The sequence below is a fragment of the Haplochromis burtoni genome, unplaced genomic scaffold (genome assembly GCF_018398535.1).
Source record: "Haplochromis burtoni strain Fernald_Lab_line unplaced genomic scaffold, NCSU_Asbu1 Contig_51, whole genome shotgun sequence".
Lineage (NCBI taxonomy): Eukaryota > Metazoa > Chordata > Actinopteri > Cichliformes > Cichlidae > Haplochromis > Haplochromis burtoni.
This window is the reverse complement of record NW_024582412.1, coordinates 1,173,400-1,194,633: the sequence shown is the minus strand read 5'-3', so window position 1 is coordinate 1,194,633 and position 21,234 is coordinate 1,173,400. Positions and strand designations below refer to the sequence as shown.

Genomic DNA, 21,234 nt, shown 5'->3' with positions numbered 1-21,234 from the left:
ACTTTTATCGTTACTACTCTGATCAGGTGACCTTTGTGCCAACTGTCTCTGAGCTGGTCAGTCATTGCAATTCTTTTCTTTGTCCTTTTCGGAACATCATCTCAAGAACATGTCCTAGATTATCATCCTTTCTGACTCTAATAATGACCGTATTTAACAGAAGTAGGTTCATGCTTTATTCAGTATGACCTGAAACTATTAAACTCCTATTAAACTGGATGGCTTCCTACAACCAGAGGAGTTGCCCCCTGCTGGCCATTAGAAAGAGTTTAAACCAATAACCAGTACAAGAAGTGACCTCACAGAGCGTTTTAGATTTTCACTGCAGTTTTTCCAGTCTGCCCCTGTCCTGCCTCCTGCAGGTGAACTTTCTGATGGGTCCTGAACACGCTGTTGGTTATGAAAGTTTTCCCACAGACGACGCAGTGATATGGCCGTTCTCCCGCGTGCACCTGCCTGTGCAGCTTCAGGCTGTAGAGCTGCGTGAACTTCCTGCCACAGATGCTGCAGCTGTGCATCTTTTCCTCTGAGTGCGTCATCATGTGCATCTTCAGATTGCTCGGGTTGCTGAATCTCTTGTCGCACTGATCGCAGGCGTACGGCCTTTCCCCCGTGTGCACACTCGTGTGATACTTGAGATTGACCATGCAGCGGAATTTCTTGCCGCACACGTTGCAGACGGGCTTCTCTCCTGGTTTCTTGCCCGTGTGGATCCTCATGTGGTTCTGAAGTGCACTGGCGTGTCCACAGCGTTTGCCGCAGGTCTCGCAGACGTATGGCCTCTCGCCCGTGTGGGTCAGCATGTGATGCTTCAGGGCGCTCCTGTGACTGCATCCTTTGCCACACACCTCGCAGGTGAAAAGCTTTTCTCCGGCGTTTTTGCTCGTGTCACTGAAACCGAGGCTGAGCACCTCGCAGTTTTCCTTTTGTGTGTGGGTAACTCGGTGAGCGGCCAAAGATGCAGACGAGAAGAAGGTCTTGCTGCACATTTTGCAGTCGAAATCTCTGTTTCCTGAATGAAGATTCTCATGATCGTCCAAGCTCTGCCTGCACTCGAAGGTCTCTGGGCAAAGTGAGCAAACAAATGTCTTCTTCAACGCGCAACAAATGTGTCGCTGAAACGCCTGTTTCCCCGTGAACTGCTCCTCGCACAGCGAGCACGTGTGGGTGATCGGTTTGTTTAGGTTGTGCTGACGCATGTGCCTGTGGAAGGTCGATTTGTACGCAAATTCCGTTCCGCACTTGGAGCATTTGTAAAGCTTCTCCCCGGTGTGCTTTCTCGAATGTGCAATGAGCCCACGGAGTCCGGCAAAGCGCTTGCCGCACTCAGAGCAAAGGTGAGGCTTGGAGTGAGTCAGGCAGTGTCTGTTCATCAAACACTTCAGAGCAAATGCTTTGCCACACGTAGGACATGTGAAGTCCTTGGTGGGATGCTTCCTTCCGATTTTTACAGCAGTGCATTCATGCTCAGTGTCTTTTTGGACGCCATTTTCCTCAATGACACTGGAGGCTAGTTCAGGATCTGCTATTGTGACTTCAGGTTCAGAGAGGACTTCAGAGCTATTTTCCTCATGTGATGCTGGATCAGCTGAAACAAAAACAACACTAGAACTAACAAGAGAGTAACACCAACCTATCCATTTCAAAGACTTTAATGCCACACTGCAAACATGCTACTTCAGTAATACTGCTGTTATAAAAAGTCAAACTCCTAAACAGAGGATCCCACTGTGTTTAAATGTATAACTTGATTCATTTATCTGGACACTGCAGCTAGTTTTGCTATTACAGTTGTGTGCTACACATATGTTAGATCGCAGTTACATCATGATTATGTGCTTAAAGTTCTGATAATGCTTGCATTTTTATAACGTAAATATTGGAAAAATAAAGCCATAATTACTGCACAGTCCTGTTTTCAGGGACTCAAATACAAAGTCATAATTCAGTCAGTTGTTTTACGGTCAAGCATGAGCAGTTCTTCATTAAAGCTTCATAAATAAAGAAGGTAAAAGAAAGTATGAATATCAAAAATCATACGCCAGATTCTTCTGAGCACAGCAAAACTAACTGGATATTGCTTCACAAAGCAGATGGAAAATAGCCCAAAACATTGTGAGAACAAGACGGAACCTATTGAAATGTAAAGATGCGGAATATTTTGCAGTGGCTAAGTGATTCAACCTTCTCTGAGCCCAGTGGCTTTTTCCACTTGCTGAAAACTAAAGAGCAGGAAAAAAACACAATGACTGACACCTGAAGACTGCTCAAGTAGAGGCCTGATAAAGCCTCACAAAGGAGGAAACTCATTATCTGATGATGTCCGAGGGCTCCAGATTTCAGGATTGTCCACAAAATATTAAAAATGTGCATTTTTAAAATTATTTTATATTCTTTTCATTTTATTTGAGCCCTAAAATAGTAAAGAGTGTATAAAAACAGCTGCAGTAACTTGTAAAGAAAACATAGTTACCAGGTTCTGGCACAGATTCTGGGTCAGCTTCATCTGTTGACTGTTCGATCTGTTCCTCCTCTGAAAACACACAAAAAATTCCAAACTGTTTTCAAAATTTAATTTAAAAAAAGTGGGGTTTTTTATTGGTTACTGGCTGAATACCTCTACAGTATAAGTGATCACTCATCTGTCTTGTTGCTGGTTGCGATCCTTGCATGTTATTTCTCTTTCTGGACACAGATTCTGTTTTTACACAACAAAAGTTAAAAGCCTAGTTTAATATACAAAGAAATCCCAGAGTGAGAACATTGAAAGCCTCATAAACCATCAGCTTATTTACTTTTTCTGCCCCCAGTATCGATCTGCCCTGCTCTGGGTTTCTCTGAAGCAGGAGCATCTCTGGCGTCACTCATGGACACACTGAAAATTAAGGAGATTTTCTCCACAGCAACTTCAGCCCACTTTTTCATCAGGGAAGCAAACTGGTTCTGTACAATCACAGGAAAGACAGAATGATATTGCAAATATATAGTCAGCCAATCACATAACAGTATTGCATTAAAGTTAGGGATTTAGATATGATGAATACGATCTGCTGAAGTTCAAACAGATCAGCAGAATTAGGAAGAAAGGTGATTTAAGCAGAGCTGCAAGGTTGTTGGTGCCACACAGGCTGGCCTGAGTACTTAAGAAAATGCTGATCTACTGGGGTTTTGCACATGACCATCTCTAGGAGGATGGGCAGGATAGGACGGTAACCGTTGCTCAAATAACCACTTTTTACAACTAATGTGTGCAGAAGAGCATCTCTGAGCATGAGTTCACTGTACTGTCAGTACACTGTCAGTGCGCCCCAGGGTGGCTGTGGTTACAATGTAGCTTGCCATCACCAGTGTGTGAATGTGTGTGTGTGAATGGGTGGATGACTGGGTATGTAAAGCGCTTTGGGGTCCTTAGGGACTAGTAAAGCGCTATATAAATGCAGGCCATTTGCCATTTACTCAAATGGCCTCAACATTCACCACCTCTCAATCCAATCGAGAACCTTTGGAAGGTGGTGGAATGGGAGACATGCGAGTCTCCCATTCCACCACCTTCCAAAGGTTGTGCCATCATGATGTGCCATCATGTTACCACGGACCAAAAACTCTAAGGGATATTTCCAGCAACTTCATGAAGCTATGCGATGAGGAATTAAGATATTTCTACAGGGAAAATGGGTTACAACCCACTATTAGTAAGCTGTAACTAATAAATTGTCCATGGAGTGAACATGAGCTTGTAGTTCGTTGTAGTTTAACAAAATGTGCAGCAAAGTTTCATTCATTCATCTGCCCTGACAGGCTGAAGAAGCTAACTCATGATTAGCTTCTAAGATGGGATTTCTGTTGGAGTGGTCGCCATGGAAACAAACGATTGGACTTTTGGGTGACGTAGTGCTCATGTGTGCCACTTATACGGTATACGTTTTAGGACACCGTACACTTAAGCTAAGAAGGGTAAGTGGAACTAGTGGAAAGTAAATTTCCTGTCATCAGTGAGACCGCACACATTTCCCGTGCGCGCGTGACCGCGGGGTTACCGTGACATCCTCGTGAAGGAGTTGTCTGCGTAGCGTCACCTCCCTCTCCTCATCCTCGCGCTTCACGGCGACTACGGAAGCCGCATTTGAGCGCTGCTGAGCGGCCATAACCGGAGCCGAGCTCCTCTCCAGAAGTCTCCCGAGCTCTGTCACGGCCGCCTCCACCAGAGTCTCCATCACAGACGACAACTGACTCTCAAATGTTTCCAGCCTGAACATGTCTGACTGTGACTTTGTTTGTAGTACTCATAAAACCAGACATCCTCTGCTGCTGAAGTTCAGCAGCTCATGTTTGTTTCCTCTCTTTACTTCTTCGACTGATTTCCCAAAGACAGTAAATGCATTTCGCTGCTGCTCTCTATGGGCCACAAAGCGGTACTACTTCTTTACAGACTAGATTTTTGTGTTCAACTGGTCGAGCCTCTAAATACTAAGAAAAGGTGTTTCATTACCTCGTTTTGCAGAGGATATACTGGCTCATGCTTTATAAAACGAACAAAATAACATCATCCCAATCCAAACAGACAACAGCAAAACTGACAAAACAAGTAGGTCATGTGTCTTTAAATTTCCCAGATTAGACCAGAATCCATAAGTCTATAAACCTAACACAATGCAGTTGTGCAAAATCTGTTTATAAAGTTATGTACAAAAATGAAAAACAACGTTAATTTTAAATGTGCTTACACAAGTACAAAGTGAAATTTTACATTTAATAGAATCTGGTCATAAAGGGCATAAACCATAAATGACTTTGCACTGTTTAAGACACCTTCACCTGATTTAGCGGGGGACTGTTTCCAGAAAAGCCATGAAAAGATACAAGGTGTTTGTTTTTTCACCATTTGACCAAACCTTCCCACCAGACTAAGTGTGGTACACATTACAAATGTACCTCTGATGGGGAAATATTTTTTAAATGTCATTTTCCCCTCCAAATCCAGGAAGTATAGACAAGAAATCAGATCTTCAAAAATGGAAAAAAAATAGCCTTAATACTTTAAAACATGCTGTTTTATGGATGTTCGTGGCTTCATTTGTTGAGGTACTTCACAGGTCTTCCAACTGAAATTTCCGCTGTCGTGAAGCAATCGGCAGGTCCTCCATCGCTCCATCATGACCCTCCAGCAGTTTTGAAAATTGTCATTTTGTGACTTGTACAGGAAAAATGTCTTGTTTGTGACCCAAAATGCAGACAGAGGGCTGGCAGGTAGAAGAATAAAGATATTTGTTGGCACTTACTGATAACCAAAAGTTGCTGTACTCACAGCCCCCCCCCACACACACACACACACACAACCCCCCCACACACAACACACACAACACCACACACAACAAGACAACCCCCCCCCCCCCACACACACACAATGTATGAAGGCATGAGAGGGACAGGCCAGACTTCGGGTGGGAACAAGGCACAGGTAGAGAAAATCTGGCAAATTGCAGACATGGGAAAAGAAAAGTCGTTAAAAGGAAATTGACTCCTTTCAGGAAAAGGGTAAACACCAAAATGTCAAACTGAAGATTTGGAAAAACAAACACTTCCAATTCTTTGTGGATAAATTTGCTCATCTGGCATTAAGATGATGCCCGCTGACTAAACTCTCGTTCCTGCTGAACTGAGCCAGTGTATTTGATCAAACCGCTGTCAGCTCAGAAAGCACGAGGGGGAGGCCAGATGTTTTCTCAGGGGATCGTGAAGATGGTAAAGAGACTCCACATGTGACCCCTGATAGTCACAAGGTGAAATTCTACATAATGAACAAAACATGGCAGGAGTGTAATGTCCTCATAAAACAGTCTTCAATAGAGCCATTCGCCAAGTTAAAAAAAAAATCCCGATCATCTCTGTATGAGTGACGAACTTAGCCACTGTGAACAAATATTCAAGACTCCCTGGTCAGCAGTCAACTAAGCTCTGCACCCAATCAGACACTGTACACATGACACAGCTAGCACCAATCCACTGACCGTGCCTCGGATGAGCTCTTTCAGACTGGTTGCTTGAAGAACCTCCAGTACACAGGTATATGCATGCCCTCCAGGAACAGTCGGAGACTCCGTAGCAGTGCAGTAATCTCTGGCAATGTGATTTCAACTTTGTGGCCCAAATCATCTTGCCAGAGACACACACAGCCACAGAAAATCAGTCGTTTCTCCGGAGAAATCCCCCACTGCTCTGCCTCCCTGTGTGGTTAGTAGTCTTTCTCCTGATACTCCAGTCCACCTTCCCCTGACAGGCTTCCATGCTCTATTTAACTTGGGGCATTTCCCTGATTAACAGCGACTCCAGAGGCCTGAGGAATTCCTAACATGACAGTGTGTTCCTCTGACAGTAACCGATCGCCCCTTTGTGTCTTAAGGTGAGCAGGTGTGAGGGCTTTGGTGGCACATTAATCCGATGGTTTGGGTATCCTCCCCCAGGAAAAGACAAGTGTCAGCCTCAATTTTTCCTGGTGGATTTAGTGGGTTTTCTGCAACATTCATGATGGAAATTCCTGCCTTCAAGTAAAGAAATCAGTCTCTAGTGACCGATTTGCTCCTTTTATATATTACTAGAGGGACAAAGGCACAGTCTAAATATTAGGGATAGCATGTCCCCTGCATTCAACCTGAAGTCAGGAGGTGCAACTCTTTTGTTCACCATGTCTACACAGCAAGAATTTTTCGGATCATAAGGCGCACCGTCGATGAATGGGTCTGTTTTCATACACAAGGTGTCACGGTTCTGGGTCATTTTGAACCAGCTTTTTCGGTTTCTTGTATTTTGGTGTTTTTCTAGATTATGTTCATTATATTTATGTTCTGATTCTTTAGCTATCCTGTGTTGATTATTTTAATTATTCTGGTTTAGGTTTTGTTCTCTTGCCCTCATGTTTAGTATAGGTTTAGTTCTGTGCTTAGTCTTCTCTGCTCGTGTGTCCCTCTGTGTAAAGTCCATGTTTCTCAGTCCGCATCTTTGTGAATTGTTTCTGGTTTCCTGTTTTACTTTGAAAGTTCATGTCTCATGTCAGCGTGTTTTACTTCTCCCTTGTCTCATTAGCCTAATTTCTCCCAGCTGTGTCTTCCTCCTGTTTCTCATTCCCTGATTACTTCCCTGTGTGCGCTATTGGTATACATCATTATATACCAGCTAGTCCAACTTCAGTAACCCTACAAGCATCACTGCTGTTTAGTTTTCTGTCTTCGTTTATGTTGGAAGTGATAGCAGAGCTGTACGTTTGAATTTTTTCAGAAATCCCTCAGTCAGAACATGCTGTATCATGTTTAGGTGGAAACTAGCGAGCTAACTTCCTGCTAACTTCTAACTCCATTAAATTTAGTAAATTCTGTTTTCATGGATGCCTGGATGTTAGACTTGTTACATCTGGTAAAGCAGCAATGCTGATCATTTTATTAAAGGTGAAAGAATTCAGACAGTAATGCTTCAGTGTTCGTTTGACTTTGGGACCTGAAGCGGACGGAGTTTTGGACACAGATTACTCCACGAGGCTCCAACAATCCATCAAGCAGTGCAGCTTCGTAGCTTACCAAAGTCGTACTACAACATTTTTTGACAGATAAAATCGGTTCGAGGTCAGTAAACACAACTGGAATTCATACATAAGGCACACAGGATTATAAGATGCACAGTCGATGTTGAGAAAATTAAAAGGATTTATAGTGCGCCTTATAGCCCAAAAAATGCAGTAGACCCAAAACAGTATTAACTTTTTTCCGTTTTTTCTTTAAAGTACTCATTTCTGTTAAATTCTGTACACATTAATCTGGTCATGATGAGATGTCTTGCAGAAAATGGGCTCTTGCAAATAAGCAAAAAAACTCCACATGGAGACAAATCCAGCGATGTGTCTTCCTGGAGATTGACCAGTTTGCAAGGCCAAGTGAATGAGTTATAGCAGATCTTTAATATACACTTGAGTATTACAGGCTTTGATTTTATTGCAATTTTCCACTTACAAAAAAAGTTGTACATTTAGTGCTTTGCACTGCACCAGACCAGCAGGATTTCTTCCTGCAGAAAACCCCTAGGCCAGGGGTCAGCCACCTTTAACACCGAAAGAGCCATTTGGACCCGGTTTCCACGCAAAAGAAAACACTGGGAGCCGCAAATACTTTTTGACATCTAAAATAACACTGTATATATTGTTTTCTACCTTTATGCTTTGTGTGAACAACTAAGGTGTGTTGCTTAAATCCATGAAGTGCTACAGAGAAAATTACATTTTATTTATGTAATTAACACATTTTGAACTCTTAAAGAAATATAACAAAAGGAAAGACACCCAGGTGAACTAAAATGATCCATGTAGCAAACAAAAACTGTGAGCCGCCACCCTTATATCTCCTTTGGGCTTTTGAAGCCTGACTTTTAAAAAAATAATTGGAAAAAAAGCACTATGCTGCTACAAAATGAAAAATAGATATTTGCAAAATTCTGCCTAAATATGTATTTTACCTGCTTAATGTGTGTGGCGGGGTGTGGTCTGCAACGCCGCTGCATTTGAGGCGGACGCACCAGAGCAGCACCCGAAATCACGCCTCGCCGCCTTTACGTCTATGCTATCTCTGCTGTTGTGTTGGTGTGTGTCAGGCTGTGAGCTGAAAAGCTACAGCCGGCTGTATGCGTACAGCAACCGTGTGTGAAAAGTGGTCAATAAAGAGATGCTAAAAAGCATGTTCATGCAAACATCGTCGGGTCTGCCGTGATATGTTTACAATGGGACTTCTGCTCCTGAACCTCTGCGCACAGCGTCTGCAAATCGGGGCTGTACGAAGTCACTTTCATCTTTACGCAGGACTGTAAGCTGTCATCTGTGAGGCGTGAGCGGTATTTGTTTTTAACATAGTTCACGGTGGAGAACAGCTGCTGATATAATGTAGATCTGAAGATCCATAATTGGGTTGAAAGTCTCGATAAATGCACGGCGTTTCGGCGGGTATACGGGCTTATTTTGAGCGATGAAAAAAATAATAGAATATAATTTTATTTTTAGATTTCAATATAACAATAATCTTCCAATTTAGAACTACAAGTTTAAAAAGAACTAACATAAATAAAATACACTTCAGCGAAATACTTCTAATTTATTTTCAAAAACCACGCAGAGCCGCACTATAAGGACTAAAGAGACGCATGCAGCTCCGGAGCCGCAGGTTGCCGACCCCTGCCCTAGGCAGACACTAAACACCTAACCTGACAGAAATAATTCAGATTAACTCTTTCTGGCATTAGAATGATTCAAAAACCACAATTATTATAGAGCAAGTCAAAAGAACAGACTCTTAATGTTTTTTAAAAAAAACTAAATAAAACACACTTGACAATAAAAACTGTAGATTTAAAATTAAAATAGACATTCTGTATTCAGAATTCATAAAACTAACAAGTTTACAAAAAATTAATTACAAGGAAACAAAAGGAAAAGAAAATTGTGCAAGCATAAATCTGCCCAGCATACCTGTTACACAATAAATGTGTCTATTGCAGTTGAAAGACTGTAAAACTTTCTTTCAGTCCCGTGTGACTCCCTGACTCTTCCCACTTCCAAGAAAGGCCACTCGCACAGCACGAAAACTTGAAAAAAAGCCACCTAATCAACCATCCACATTCACAGCAATAAGGCAAAAATGTTCACTCACCAGTTAAAGTGTAATTTTCACTAAGGATAAACTAAACTGCAAACTGAGGTTTTGTCTACCTACAGACCAAGCAGCCTAATTGTTGAAGAAGGAGGTGCAATTGTTGAAGGAAGGGGAAAGGAGAGGTTGGTGTTGAGTTTGAAGAAGTTACTGTCATCTTTTTATCCAATAAACAGGCAGCAATTCTTTGAATGGACCAATCACAGGGCCCCACCTGTTTCAGTATGACACCCACACCTACAGGATTCAAGTAAGGTGTAGTGAAGAGGTTTAGTCGCCCAGTCCCCTCAGGGTGATTATTTTTTTCCAACTGTTTGGATTTTTAAGACTTAAATTTCGGGGTGTGGTCAGTTTGATAGACAGGTGTGTCTCCACAGGCAGCTGCAGCTGATTGCTGTTTGAAAGGCAAGTCTCACCTCAGCCTCTTCAAAGTTGCTGCTTAGTAACTGTTTGAGGTCCCACATGAGCTCCAGGGCCCCTGAGGGGTACCCGGGAATACCCAGAAATGGGCACACCCAACAGTAGACCGAGAACCTGTTTGAGCGATTATACCCGTGGGAAGTGTGGCATCTAAAATATAGTGGTGGTGCTGCCATGACCCAGCTGATAATTTTTGTTCTCAAACTGTTCTCCCATTAGGAGCTCAGTCTGAGTGGAGTTTTTTTTTCTGCTCCTCTCACCTCATGTTATGTATTTTCGTTGTTCTTTTTTCCTATCAGCCTATCTCTCTGACATGTCTCCCCAATGTAATGTTTGTGTAAAGTATGTTTGGTCAGAGGGTTCCTTTGTAAGTGCGCATGGGCCATTCAGCGTGCTGCCTGCTGTAACCTATAATTTCCTTCGAGATTAATAAAGTATTCTGATTCTGATGATTCTGATAACAGATGAGCAAAGATGATGGGTGGACAGATCAATCGAAACTTTTTCTGTGCAGGAAAAATTCATACAAAGGTCTCCTATAGGGTAGAGTTATTTGATTTAACCAGCTGTAAAAGCTGAATATACAAAGGGCATTTCCTTTACACTGAAAATGTTTGAAACCAAAGAATATCTGAACAACTTAAACTGTTGTGGATGTTTGCTTTTTCAATTTAATGCTTAAATTGTAAGGAATTTAATTGTATTTAGTTTAATTACTACAAATAATACACTGGATTACAGCATTTCAAGCATTTTTATACATTTTGACATTTTAAAGTCATGCTAGCATTATGCTGCCTGGGTTTTTTTTGTGTTTTGTTTGTTTGTTTTTCTATTTTAATTATTAAATGACTCATACAGAGACCAATAAGTAGAAACATGCATTGTGTTCACAGGTTATGTGAACACAACTTCCTGCAGGTAAGTTAATAAATTCATTGACTCTAATATTGGTCTGAGCCTCAAGGTAAACATCAAACACTACATGCATATCACATGAACAGGCTTGTGCTCAGAATCTTGTTAAGCCCTCTCTTCTTTCTTTGAAGACAAAGTAAAACTGCGTATGTATGCCTGTTAGGATGCTTGACACGCAGTGCCAACAGTGACTAAATAATCTCCTCAGCCATTTAGCAATGATTTACAACTTGTGGCCGCATTCCACAGCTGCATCTTAAACCCGTCACTCATCCCACTTTCTCATGTCACGTAAACCATTTTTGCTATAAATTCTCCGCTCTTTCTCAATTGCACTCATTCACTTTCAAAAGTGAACACAATGTGCTCAGGTTCATGCCAAACTTTAACAGTATGCTGGAATAAGTTGAGCAGTTAGCAGTGTGAATAACAATTTCAGTAACTACAATAAGTCGTTTGAGCCTCCCTGCTGGATTTAGTTTTTTACATATTTGATGATCTTGGGATGTGGTCCTGCCAGCTGTTCAGGCACCCTTTCTTTGAAATCCAGTAACATTAAGAGCCACTTGGGGGTAGTTCTTAAGTTGAGGGGGGCAGGGATTATAAAGCTGCATCATAAAAATAATGCATTAAAAGTACTGTCCTGGAAATGTTTCAATATTTTGCACTGTAGCTTTTACATATGGCAACGTTTGAACAGCTACACTTCACAGGCATTTCGTACTGAACAACTGTTTTCCACAATAGAGGGAAAAATATTACATACCTACTTAAACAACACTTCAGTAGGTCACATGTAGCAGGGAAAAGTATCACAGTGGTTTCACCCAAAACCTTTGGTGGTAATGACCCACGCCTTTTTCACACAGATGATGATGCATGATGATAGTGGGTCACTGACCACCCCCTAAGTGACAACACCCACTAGGTTTTAAATACCTGGGAATCTCCACCTTTTTGTTTGAGAACTAAAAAAAACCTTTGGGATAAGAGTTGAAATGTCTTTTAAAAGGTTAAAGGTGTTTTGCCTTCTGTAACACGCACGTTAGTCTACCACATTACACCTTCTTTTCAAGCTCTTAAGACCTACCAAAAACACAGATGCTATTCTGAGAACTGTGGTTACACAAATAACGAAAAGTCACTGGCAGTTAACAAGTAGCCCCCTTATCCCAGTAAGGATCGAACTGTTCCTTTCTTAAACAGCAGGGATAGTCTCTTCTGCAGTAGATTACACTAGAAGCTTTGTGCTGTGAAATACCTTTGTGCACACACCCTGTTGTCACTCTGTCAGTCACCAGTGTCTTGTGTAATTTCACAACTTGCCAAAGGCTTTTTGTTTAACAAGAGGTAATTTGATGTGCCTCAGTGGGAAAAGTGCAGGTGTAATGACTTCATTATGCCTGAAATGTATTTTTCTGTTCTCTCTCTCTTTCTTTCTCACAAGTCTTGATACAACACAGTTATAAGTGGTGGCTGTGCTTGGACAAGTCAAAAGGGCTGCTCCTTTTCTTGTACTGCAACAGTTCTTAATATTTACAGCTTCTTGCCTGCCTGTTTGTCCTTTCAGTTATGTTTGCCAAAGCCTGTTTGACAGGCTTATCTGTACAGTCTTCTCAGTCCCCCCCATCGCACATAACATTCCTTTTTTTAGTGTGAAAGTCTCAGGGGAAACACAGTCTGCCCAGCAGCCCAAAAAGTTGTGAAACTTGCATTTGTAGATACTAAAATAGATGTGTTTTAGCTCTCATATGCACAGACCTATTTTGCAGACAGAGGTTAATTTAAGCATAGATTATTTTAGATTGTAGCTGAAGCACATGGAACAAGAACTGAAACCTATAACATGATCAAATATTGTATAGAGCTAATAATAGATTGGATTTATATAGCGCTTTTCAAGGCACCCAAAGCGCTTTACAATGCCACTATTCATTCACTCTCACACACTGGTGGAGGTAAGCTACGGTTGTAGCCACAGCTGCCCTGGGGCAGACTGACAGAAGCGAGGCTGCCATATCGCGCCATCGGCCCCTCTGGCCAACACCAGTAGGCAAGTAAGGTAAAGTGTCTTGCCCAAGGACACAACGACCAGGACAGAGAGCCCAGGGATCGAACCGGCGACCTTCCGGTTACAGATACGCTTCCCAACCCCCTGAGCCACGGTCGCCCGACTATATGATCATTTCACCATGTAAATCCAAAAATAAAACATGCAGAAACAAAGGGGGGAAAAAGAGAATCTATTTTTCTCAAAAAATCTTTTTCACTTACTGCAAAGTGTCAGTCACAGATGCTCCAGATGCACATCTTCATACTCTTCATAGCTTCTTTCTTACAGACTCTCTGACAAGCTATGGAGTTATAGTCCAGCCTCCTCAGACAAACACAGACACACACACCCCTGACACATGCTCTTGGCTCCTCACCCTTACACTTCTAATGGTGTTTAAGTCAAAAGCCATAGAAGAGTTTATATCAGGAATGTCAAACTCATTTGACAGCTCACTTTGATCTTGAATGGACCAGTGAATGACATTTCCTAAACATTTAGCCCCTGAGATTTCTTAATATAAGAAAAAGAAGTGCATGTTAAACACTGTCTTAGTTACATGATGAATGTGTGAAATTACAGAGAATGTTCTGGTAGCTCATTGCTCGCACTGTCCTGTATTTATAAAACATAAAGTTTTTCTTAATTCACAGATTTTAAAAAAAACATAGCAATAGTAGTAGTAGTGGTGACGGGGAGTGAAAAACTTTTCTGTCATTTAGTTGTTTATCTATTACTTAACTAATTTGTTGTAGTAGGATAGCATGAATGGGAATTGAGGGAGGGCTTTATCAGTAGGAAAACCTGTACACATTATAAAAACACAGCTTAAAGTTCAAAATCTGTGCATTTCTTGGCATTTTCCAAAGCTTTCAAGTGGGCCGGATTGGAGTCTTTGCCGGGCTGATTCTGGCCCACAGGCTTTATGTTTGATCTGGTATTATATGATTAATAATTAATTCCATTTAAAAGTGCCAGTCCAGCTGAACACAGGTGAACACATCATACGTTTTGAATCAAGTAATTAGTGCACTTAACAGTTAAATACTGCTGACCCACCCAAAACAATTGAGATAAACTAAATATTAATATTTTATTAATGCATTTATTTATCAATAAACACCAGTTAAATGTTGTTTCTGACTCCCTATGAAGGAAGGATATGTAACCACACTCTGGACAGGAGGGTAGACTACAGTAGCTTCTGGGTCCGAGAACAACAAGCTAATGAGGCTACAAAAAGCATTCTGAGAGTTAATGGGCTCAATGCAACTTAAGATTTACAGCTTAAAAACACTTCTGATCTCCATGTCACTTTTCATAATTTTATTTTAAAGAGCCCTCAGTTAAGTCTTTCATTAGGTTGACAAGGCAATACAAGATATAATAATTTTCTATGAAGCTTTGGTTTACTAAAATCTCTCCTATAAGACAACCTCACCTTTTAAATATTGACATATAGAGCTTTATTATCATTAAGGATCAAAGCATTATTTATTGTATATTATTCACAGAAATCATTCATACATATTAATAACAAAGACACGCTGCCTTACTTTGTAGCCTGTCCTCTTGCTCATGTAGTGACCCGGTGACTCTGCTGCCCTGCAGCTTTTTTCTGCATAATGCCAGGAGGAAGCAGTGGGCTGAGGCTGACTCTTTTCTCTCCTTTTATAAATCGGGCTTTATGAGCTTACATAGTGCCATTTGTGCATGAGGCCTGTCCCTGCTCCAAAACAATTCAAAGAGTTTGTTGGTCTGCCTCTTTTTGACAAAGCCACTCTTTCAGCCTGCGTCTGAGTGCAGGAAGTCTTATTATCTTAATTCAGTTCACTGCAGAAAACCTTAACTGGCACAAAGAGGCCAAACAAGAAGGTTTGAAAATAATATTTTCATCAGCTTTCTGGCATTAACAACCCACATCGGAGTAAATCAGTTTCATTCTTTTTCCTGTCTCTTTTTATCCAATAAAATAAAACATTTTAGTGCAGGTTTCATCTTTTGTGTTTTATAACATGAAATCAAAACAAGCCTGTCTGAGTGTACTTGATCACATCACTAGCACCCACGTCCAGCACGAGGAAACATTATCATTCAGCTGTGTGTTATATTTCTGTCCAGCTGAACACCATATCTCCAATATTTGCTCTGTTTTCGGTCTTTACCCCCACATGGAGGATATCTGGCTCTTTAGCAGGTAAATGCTCCAGTATGTTCTTTATGTCCATACTTGGTCTGTATGTAACCTAGGTAGGTAGTATACGCTTTCTTTCTTTCTTTGTTTCTTTGTTTTTGTAGAAAGTCAATGTTTTAAAAGTGTCATGGTGTAAGTGTAAGTTGTTATTAAATGCAGATAAATCAAAAATCATGTTATTTTTTAGAATGGCAATATACTCTTATACTCTAAGTAAATTTAAGTAATGCATAAGTAATTTTAGTAATTTTAAGAATCAGATAACTTCAGGTATTTTGCAGAAAAGGAGACACAAATTATTCTGTAAGTAATTTTAAGTACTGCATAATTTTTTGGTAATTTTACAGAAAAAACAAACAATATTTCTTCATCTCACACTGTAAGTACACTGTACTTTTAAGGGTGTGGACCATATTACAGAGTAGTTTAACCTTACCTAACTTCCTGGTATTTTACAGGAAAGTGCTTTCTGTACACTCCTCTTGACAGTTGTTTGAACAGTCATTGTGACAGAAAAAAAAAGTTAGACGTTAGACTTGGCTCCATTATTATAAGGACACAATGGCCTGCAGATTTTAATGGTATTTATCTTTTTCTTATAAGTTATTATAATTATCTTGATAAAATAAAAGGACAGTTGAATAAAAGAACATCCTTCATGTACATGAACATAGTGACTATTAAATAAAGATGTAAAAACATAAAGGTGTAAAGACAAAATATTCAAATATAAACCCTGAATCCTGAAAGTACAGCATATTTACAATGTACGTTATTCTAGTGTGCCTTTAAGCATTTGTATATAAAATATAATTACACTGTAATTTAAAATAAAATACCTTGAAAGTCCAATTAAATACAGGAGAATTACACCCTTATTTACATGCTGTATTATAAAGCATTACCCTGACCCGAACCCAAAAACGTTAGATAGTGCATGCAGTTGATCTTTTTGTCTTGGCTGAGAGGATCATGAACACCTGTTAAGTAGATATCCTTGTACATCTGTAGAGTTTCCCATTAGATGTATTTTTTTGTTTTTAAATAAAAATCTCTCCTAAAGCTCATTCTGATCTCTGCACATACATATGCGAAAACCATCATCGCTATGGCCTTGGGTCAGTATTTTACCATCGTTTGTCCCCAGAGTCAGAAGAGAATATGGGCAACAATTAAATATGGTGCCTATGTTTCCCCAACACGAGGATCTGAAACTGTTAGAGCTGGTACTGTGTGAGAGTCAGAAAATATTACTCCTGATCAGTGTGGCTGCTCTTGGAGTTGCACTTTACCTCATTAGTAACAATATTGTTGTCATTGATGTTATTTTTGCATATGATTTAAACATAGTGTTCCCTCTGACCAACCACAGACTTGGCTTGGAGGAAGAAATAAATATCCTGTATATCCAGTTCACTTTGTAGAAGTACAGAGCTCATCGCAGCTCCTGAAACAACCAGCAGGCGTCTCTCTTTCTCTCTTTCTTTCATGTATAAATGCACCACAGACTCTTTCACATAGGGAAAAATGTGTTCAAAGTTCAGCAAAGTGTTGGCTTTAGTTTAAATTATTAAACATTGCAAACGTTTGTTATTGTTCGTCTTTCTTTAAGGAGTTATTAAATAATTTTCCGTGTGCAAACAATGTGTGATGTGCACATGTGAAAGAAAGGTATTAATATATTGATCACTTAAAATTCATACAGTGAATATATATTACAAGCCAGCCTGTGATGTTAAATATAATATTCAAACTTTTGGTTAAATTCTCCTATTTTATAATTCATACGTCAGACTGGGAACACCCCTTCTTGCCTCCATGTGGCTCTCCACCCTCTCCTCATCCCTCTATCCTTCACCATACAGAGCTCCAGACCTCCTCTGGGAACATCCGAGACATATCAGTACACTACAGACTCTGCAGACGTTTAGTCACCTCTCAACAGCTCAACAGCTGCTGGTACTCTGGTATTTAATCAGATGTGCTTCTGAGTTGTCAGTAGATTTGAATAGAGGGATTTAAAGCCGCTAACTGGTGACGTTTTGGAGCATGAGGGTGAGCCAAGTGTTGCAGTTGTCCACTTTACTGGTAGGACTTCACCATGTCTGGTGTTCACCTGCACTAGGTCAGGTCCCTGTGTCTCAGGTGAAGATGCTCTCACTGGGTCTGGCTCACCTGCTGGAAGAGGTGACTGAGAACGTGGAGCGACTGGAGCAGCATGGGCAAATGATGGGAAGAGAGATGGACGGGGCAACAAAGCGTTTGGAGAGCCTTCGTAAGAAAAATATACAAGTGGGACGGACTCACAAACAGGTGAGTGAGAGCTCTGTAAATTACTTTTCACAGCAAATCAGACAACCTAGTGTGCAATCTTTGCCCCAAAATCTCCAGCATATGCTTCAGATTATATATTTTGGATGTTTTTTAAAGCTACAACTAACAACTTTGAAGAAAACAGTTCATTTTGGAGTCTAAAATTTTGGAGTCTACACTAGTGTGTTAGTGTAGTGTTATTTGATTAAAAATAACACTACTCTAACACACTAGCTACCAAATCCAGTAATTGATTAATTACCTAATAACTGATTGTTATATTATTATTATATTATATATTTGTGCTGTCCTTTGTAAGATGGGTAAAATATAACATTGAATATGGCAGCTTTGTTAAGCTGAAAGTATTGATAAAATTACAGGTAAACATCTTCTACTTTTTATTAATCAAAATCACCTAAAATGGCATCAAATAATAAATTTCAAGCCCATAGCTCTGCATCTTCCTTGGTGGTTTGGCTGATTTAAATGTGTTTCTCTCCAGGTGAGGAAGGTCCTGCAGACATCGTCTGCCAGGAGGGACAGACAATGGAGGACAGTCAGAGACCTGCAGAAGGAGTCGGAGGATCTGGAGACTGAACAGGCAGCCATGCAACGCCGCATGAACCGGATCCTCCAGAGTATGAGGAGCCTGGCTGAGGCAAGGTCAGGGGGTGGGGCTTGCACTGGCATCAGCTCCATGAAGGTGAGCAAAAACCAGGAAGTTAACCCATAAATTATCAGGAATCATGTAGAGACCAAGTCATCAGTCACACTCACGTTTGCTGCAAAAAAATGTTTTGCAAAGTATATTGATGACTCACATGTGAGGGGGTGGTAAATAAATTAGCACATTACTTAAGCAACTGGAGCTGGAAATGGCCACTACCAAGCGATCTCTTTATATGTGGGCAGGTTTCAGCCAACATTACCTTACCAACATTAACAGAGCTACTGAGGCAAGGAAGTCAATTGTGAGGGTGTTAAAAACATGACAAACTTTCCAAATGCTGCATAAATATCAACAGCTGCTGTACCATTAGCACTGGAGCTGTCCTGGATCAGGAGCATGCTGACTGAACCTTACAAAGAAGAAAGCTTCAGCAGTTGCTTCGATGCATTTATCAGTGAAGTTCAGAGATCTTCTTCTTACACTTTAACATCATTGCTGTGTTGCAGGTTCTCGTTGATAAACAGGCCCGACGACTTGCCAACCTGACCTCTGAGGTCTCTGCGTGGGAGAGAATGATTGACAGACGCCAGCAGTACATCGAACATCTGGAGAAACAGCTGTCTTCAGGTTTAATGCTAACATTTTATACTTTTTTCATGTTTTTGATTCTGTCTTTCTACCTATATAACTAAATATTTTACCTGTCTTGTGTATGTCACAAGGGAGGGCAAAGTCAGGCCTGCTGGTTGACCCAGTATGAAACTTCTCATTAGTTTCTTTTTAAAAACACAGTTTTTACCCATTATCTAATTTGCCAAAAATTACATTAAATATCTCTAAATATACTTGATAAATAGCCTCAAAATCGTGTACAGACTTTTGATCACCAAACTACTGAATATTTCCACAACCACTGCATCGATTGCTGAATAATGTGACACAGATGAGCATGTTTTTGTTTTTTTTTACTTTTGGCTGCAGATGTACTTTATGATTGGTGCTTACTGGATAATTTGAGCTCAGCAGTGTAGCATGGCTGACTATCTTGTCTGTCACTCTAAATGTGTCTCTGTATTTTCTTTTCTCTGTTAATTACTTGGGTTTTGCTTGGGTTTGCTTTCTACCTGCTCTTGTCCTCTCTGTCTAGTGCAAATAACTGTGAAAGCCCTGCACTGGCTGTGCTGTGTTCATTAAAAATGCTCAGGAGTTTGTCTTCATCTCCGGTGTGTCTTTGTGTGTTTGTTTTAGATGCCTAAAAGCCTCCCAGCAGCGCAGAGGGTAGAGGTTCACCCAGCCTGTGACCGATGAGCACAGCTGCATCAACACTGTGACTCTGACCAACTTACAGGCTGAGACTGATGCTGCAAAACTGACAAGGCAAACAGCTCTGACAGTCAGCCATGTGAGACGTCAGTGCCTTTTTAAACGTGTGTGCCATCTGCATCTCACAAGGACGTATTTTTTTTTACAGCATAAAGCAAATATTTTTACCCAAAACATAATAAAACATCTCAATTTCAATAAACCTAATGCAAAAAGCTGTTTGGATTCTTCATCTAGTATTTATAAATCAAAATCATCTCACCACTCCTCAGATTTATATGGTGGCCTCTTAGATAGGCCGGACTCTCAAGCTGGGCACCAATGAGGAAACTAGCTAACTATAGTTCATGTAATTAAAACAATAACACCGTGTCTGTTTTGTGAAACTTCTTTTACTTTACGGGAGTTTCTTGTGTTATTCAGAGTGCTTTAAGGCAGGGCTTTTACTTCTAATAGAGCATTTTTCTATGTTATTTAGAGTTCGTCTGTGTCAAATATGTTGTGGAAGTGTTCTGTCCTCAGTAAGAGCTGCCTGTTTCTAAAGGTTTGAAAACACTACTTGACTTGTTCCTGAGTCATCACGTTGTGGCTCTGGCTTTCACATTGTTGTGGTGATGATGAAACGACTCACGAAGATAGTTTGTCACACTCACTGAAATAAACACGAGCGTAGTGAGACAGTTGTTCAGCACACCCACCGATAAAACAAATCATCCAGTTGAGTCACACTGCAATTTTTAAGAACTAAAAACTGAAAAGGCAAAGTTAGACTTGGTCATGCTTTTAGACATTATTTAACTAACAAGTTACACGAAAGAACACAGAAATTAAACGACTGTGCTAGAATATTGAACTAAGACTATATTCTGAGATCCAGCAACTATCGCACAGCTCCTTTACGAGTAACAGAGAAAACAGTGTTTGTCATTTTGATGTCACTGGCCAGAAATTTGTTAGTAATTGTTCGTGTTTTGACCTTGATCCTACATTACAGATGATCTGGATGTTGGTTTTATGTGTTTGTGTTGTGGCTTGGTCATTCTTGAAAATGAGATTTTTGATCTCAGTTATACTTTTACCTGGATACGTAATGGACCTATACTGTCTGGCTTAAAGAAGAAGAAGAAGAAAAAGAAAAAGAAGAAGCCTCCAGCTGGATTTAACTAAGCAAACAGGTAAACCAAGAAAACAGTTGAGATTACTGAAGCTGCTGAAACTAGGTTAAGAACTGTCCGATTATTAAAACCTGTGATAGTGGTCAACCATCAAACTGCAGTTATGAACTCAGAGTTTTAAATTTTGTGGGTTCATGATTTTTTGTTTTAGTTTCATATTGTTTACGGTCTTCAGTTATTTTGCTATTTTTGTGTCTTTTTGTCATTTGTGCCTTTAGTTTGTTGCTTAGTATGGCTATAGATGTGTGAGCTCCCTTTGATGATGCCATTCTGTTCCTTCAGTCCTGTCTCTATGGTTGTCTTGCTGCATCAAATTTGTATGTTTAAGTCTTTAAGGGTGTCCAAATTCATGGGCTGCATCCTCCTGCACAGCAAATTCAAAAGTGTTAAATGTTTTGGTGTTAATAGTCTTCTTGCAAAAGTAGAGTTAATTTTACTCTAAGCAGAGTCACATTCTTTTAATGTAACTCTGAGGTGTAAAATGA

At 40.4% G+C, this 21,234-nt stretch overlaps 1 protein-coding gene across 3 annotated transcripts; it reads right to left on the bottom strand.

Moving 5' to 3' along the window:
• Positions 1–309: 309 nt before the first annotated feature.
• On the bottom strand, positions 310–14,643 carry LOC102304642 (oocyte zinc finger protein XlCOF6). Of its 3 annotated transcripts, none has more exons than XM_042220578.1 (6): positions 14,628–14,643; positions 13,293–13,392; positions 2,796–2,943; positions 2,618–2,698; positions 2,474–2,533; positions 310–1,588 (listed from the first exon to the last, which is right to left on the bottom strand). In XM_042220578.1, the coding sequence occupies exons 3-6, from the start codon at positions 2,923–2,925 to the stop codon at positions 312–314; spliced, it is 1,548 nt and encodes a 515-aa protein (XP_042076512.1). In that variant the 5' UTR covers positions 2,926–2,943; positions 13,293–13,392; positions 14,628–14,643; the 3' UTR covers positions 310–311. The 3 variants fall into 3 exon arrangements, with proteins under 3 accessions (XP_042076512.1, XP_005921764.1, XP_042076513.1); XM_005921702.3 differs by lacking the exons at positions 13,293–13,392; positions 14,628–14,643 and adding exons at positions 4,038–5,240; positions 9,681–10,364; XM_042220579.1 differs by lacking the exon at positions 14,628–14,643 and having other exon boundaries at positions 13,293–13,448.
• Between the last annotated feature and the right edge of the window lie 6,591 nt (positions 14,644–21,234).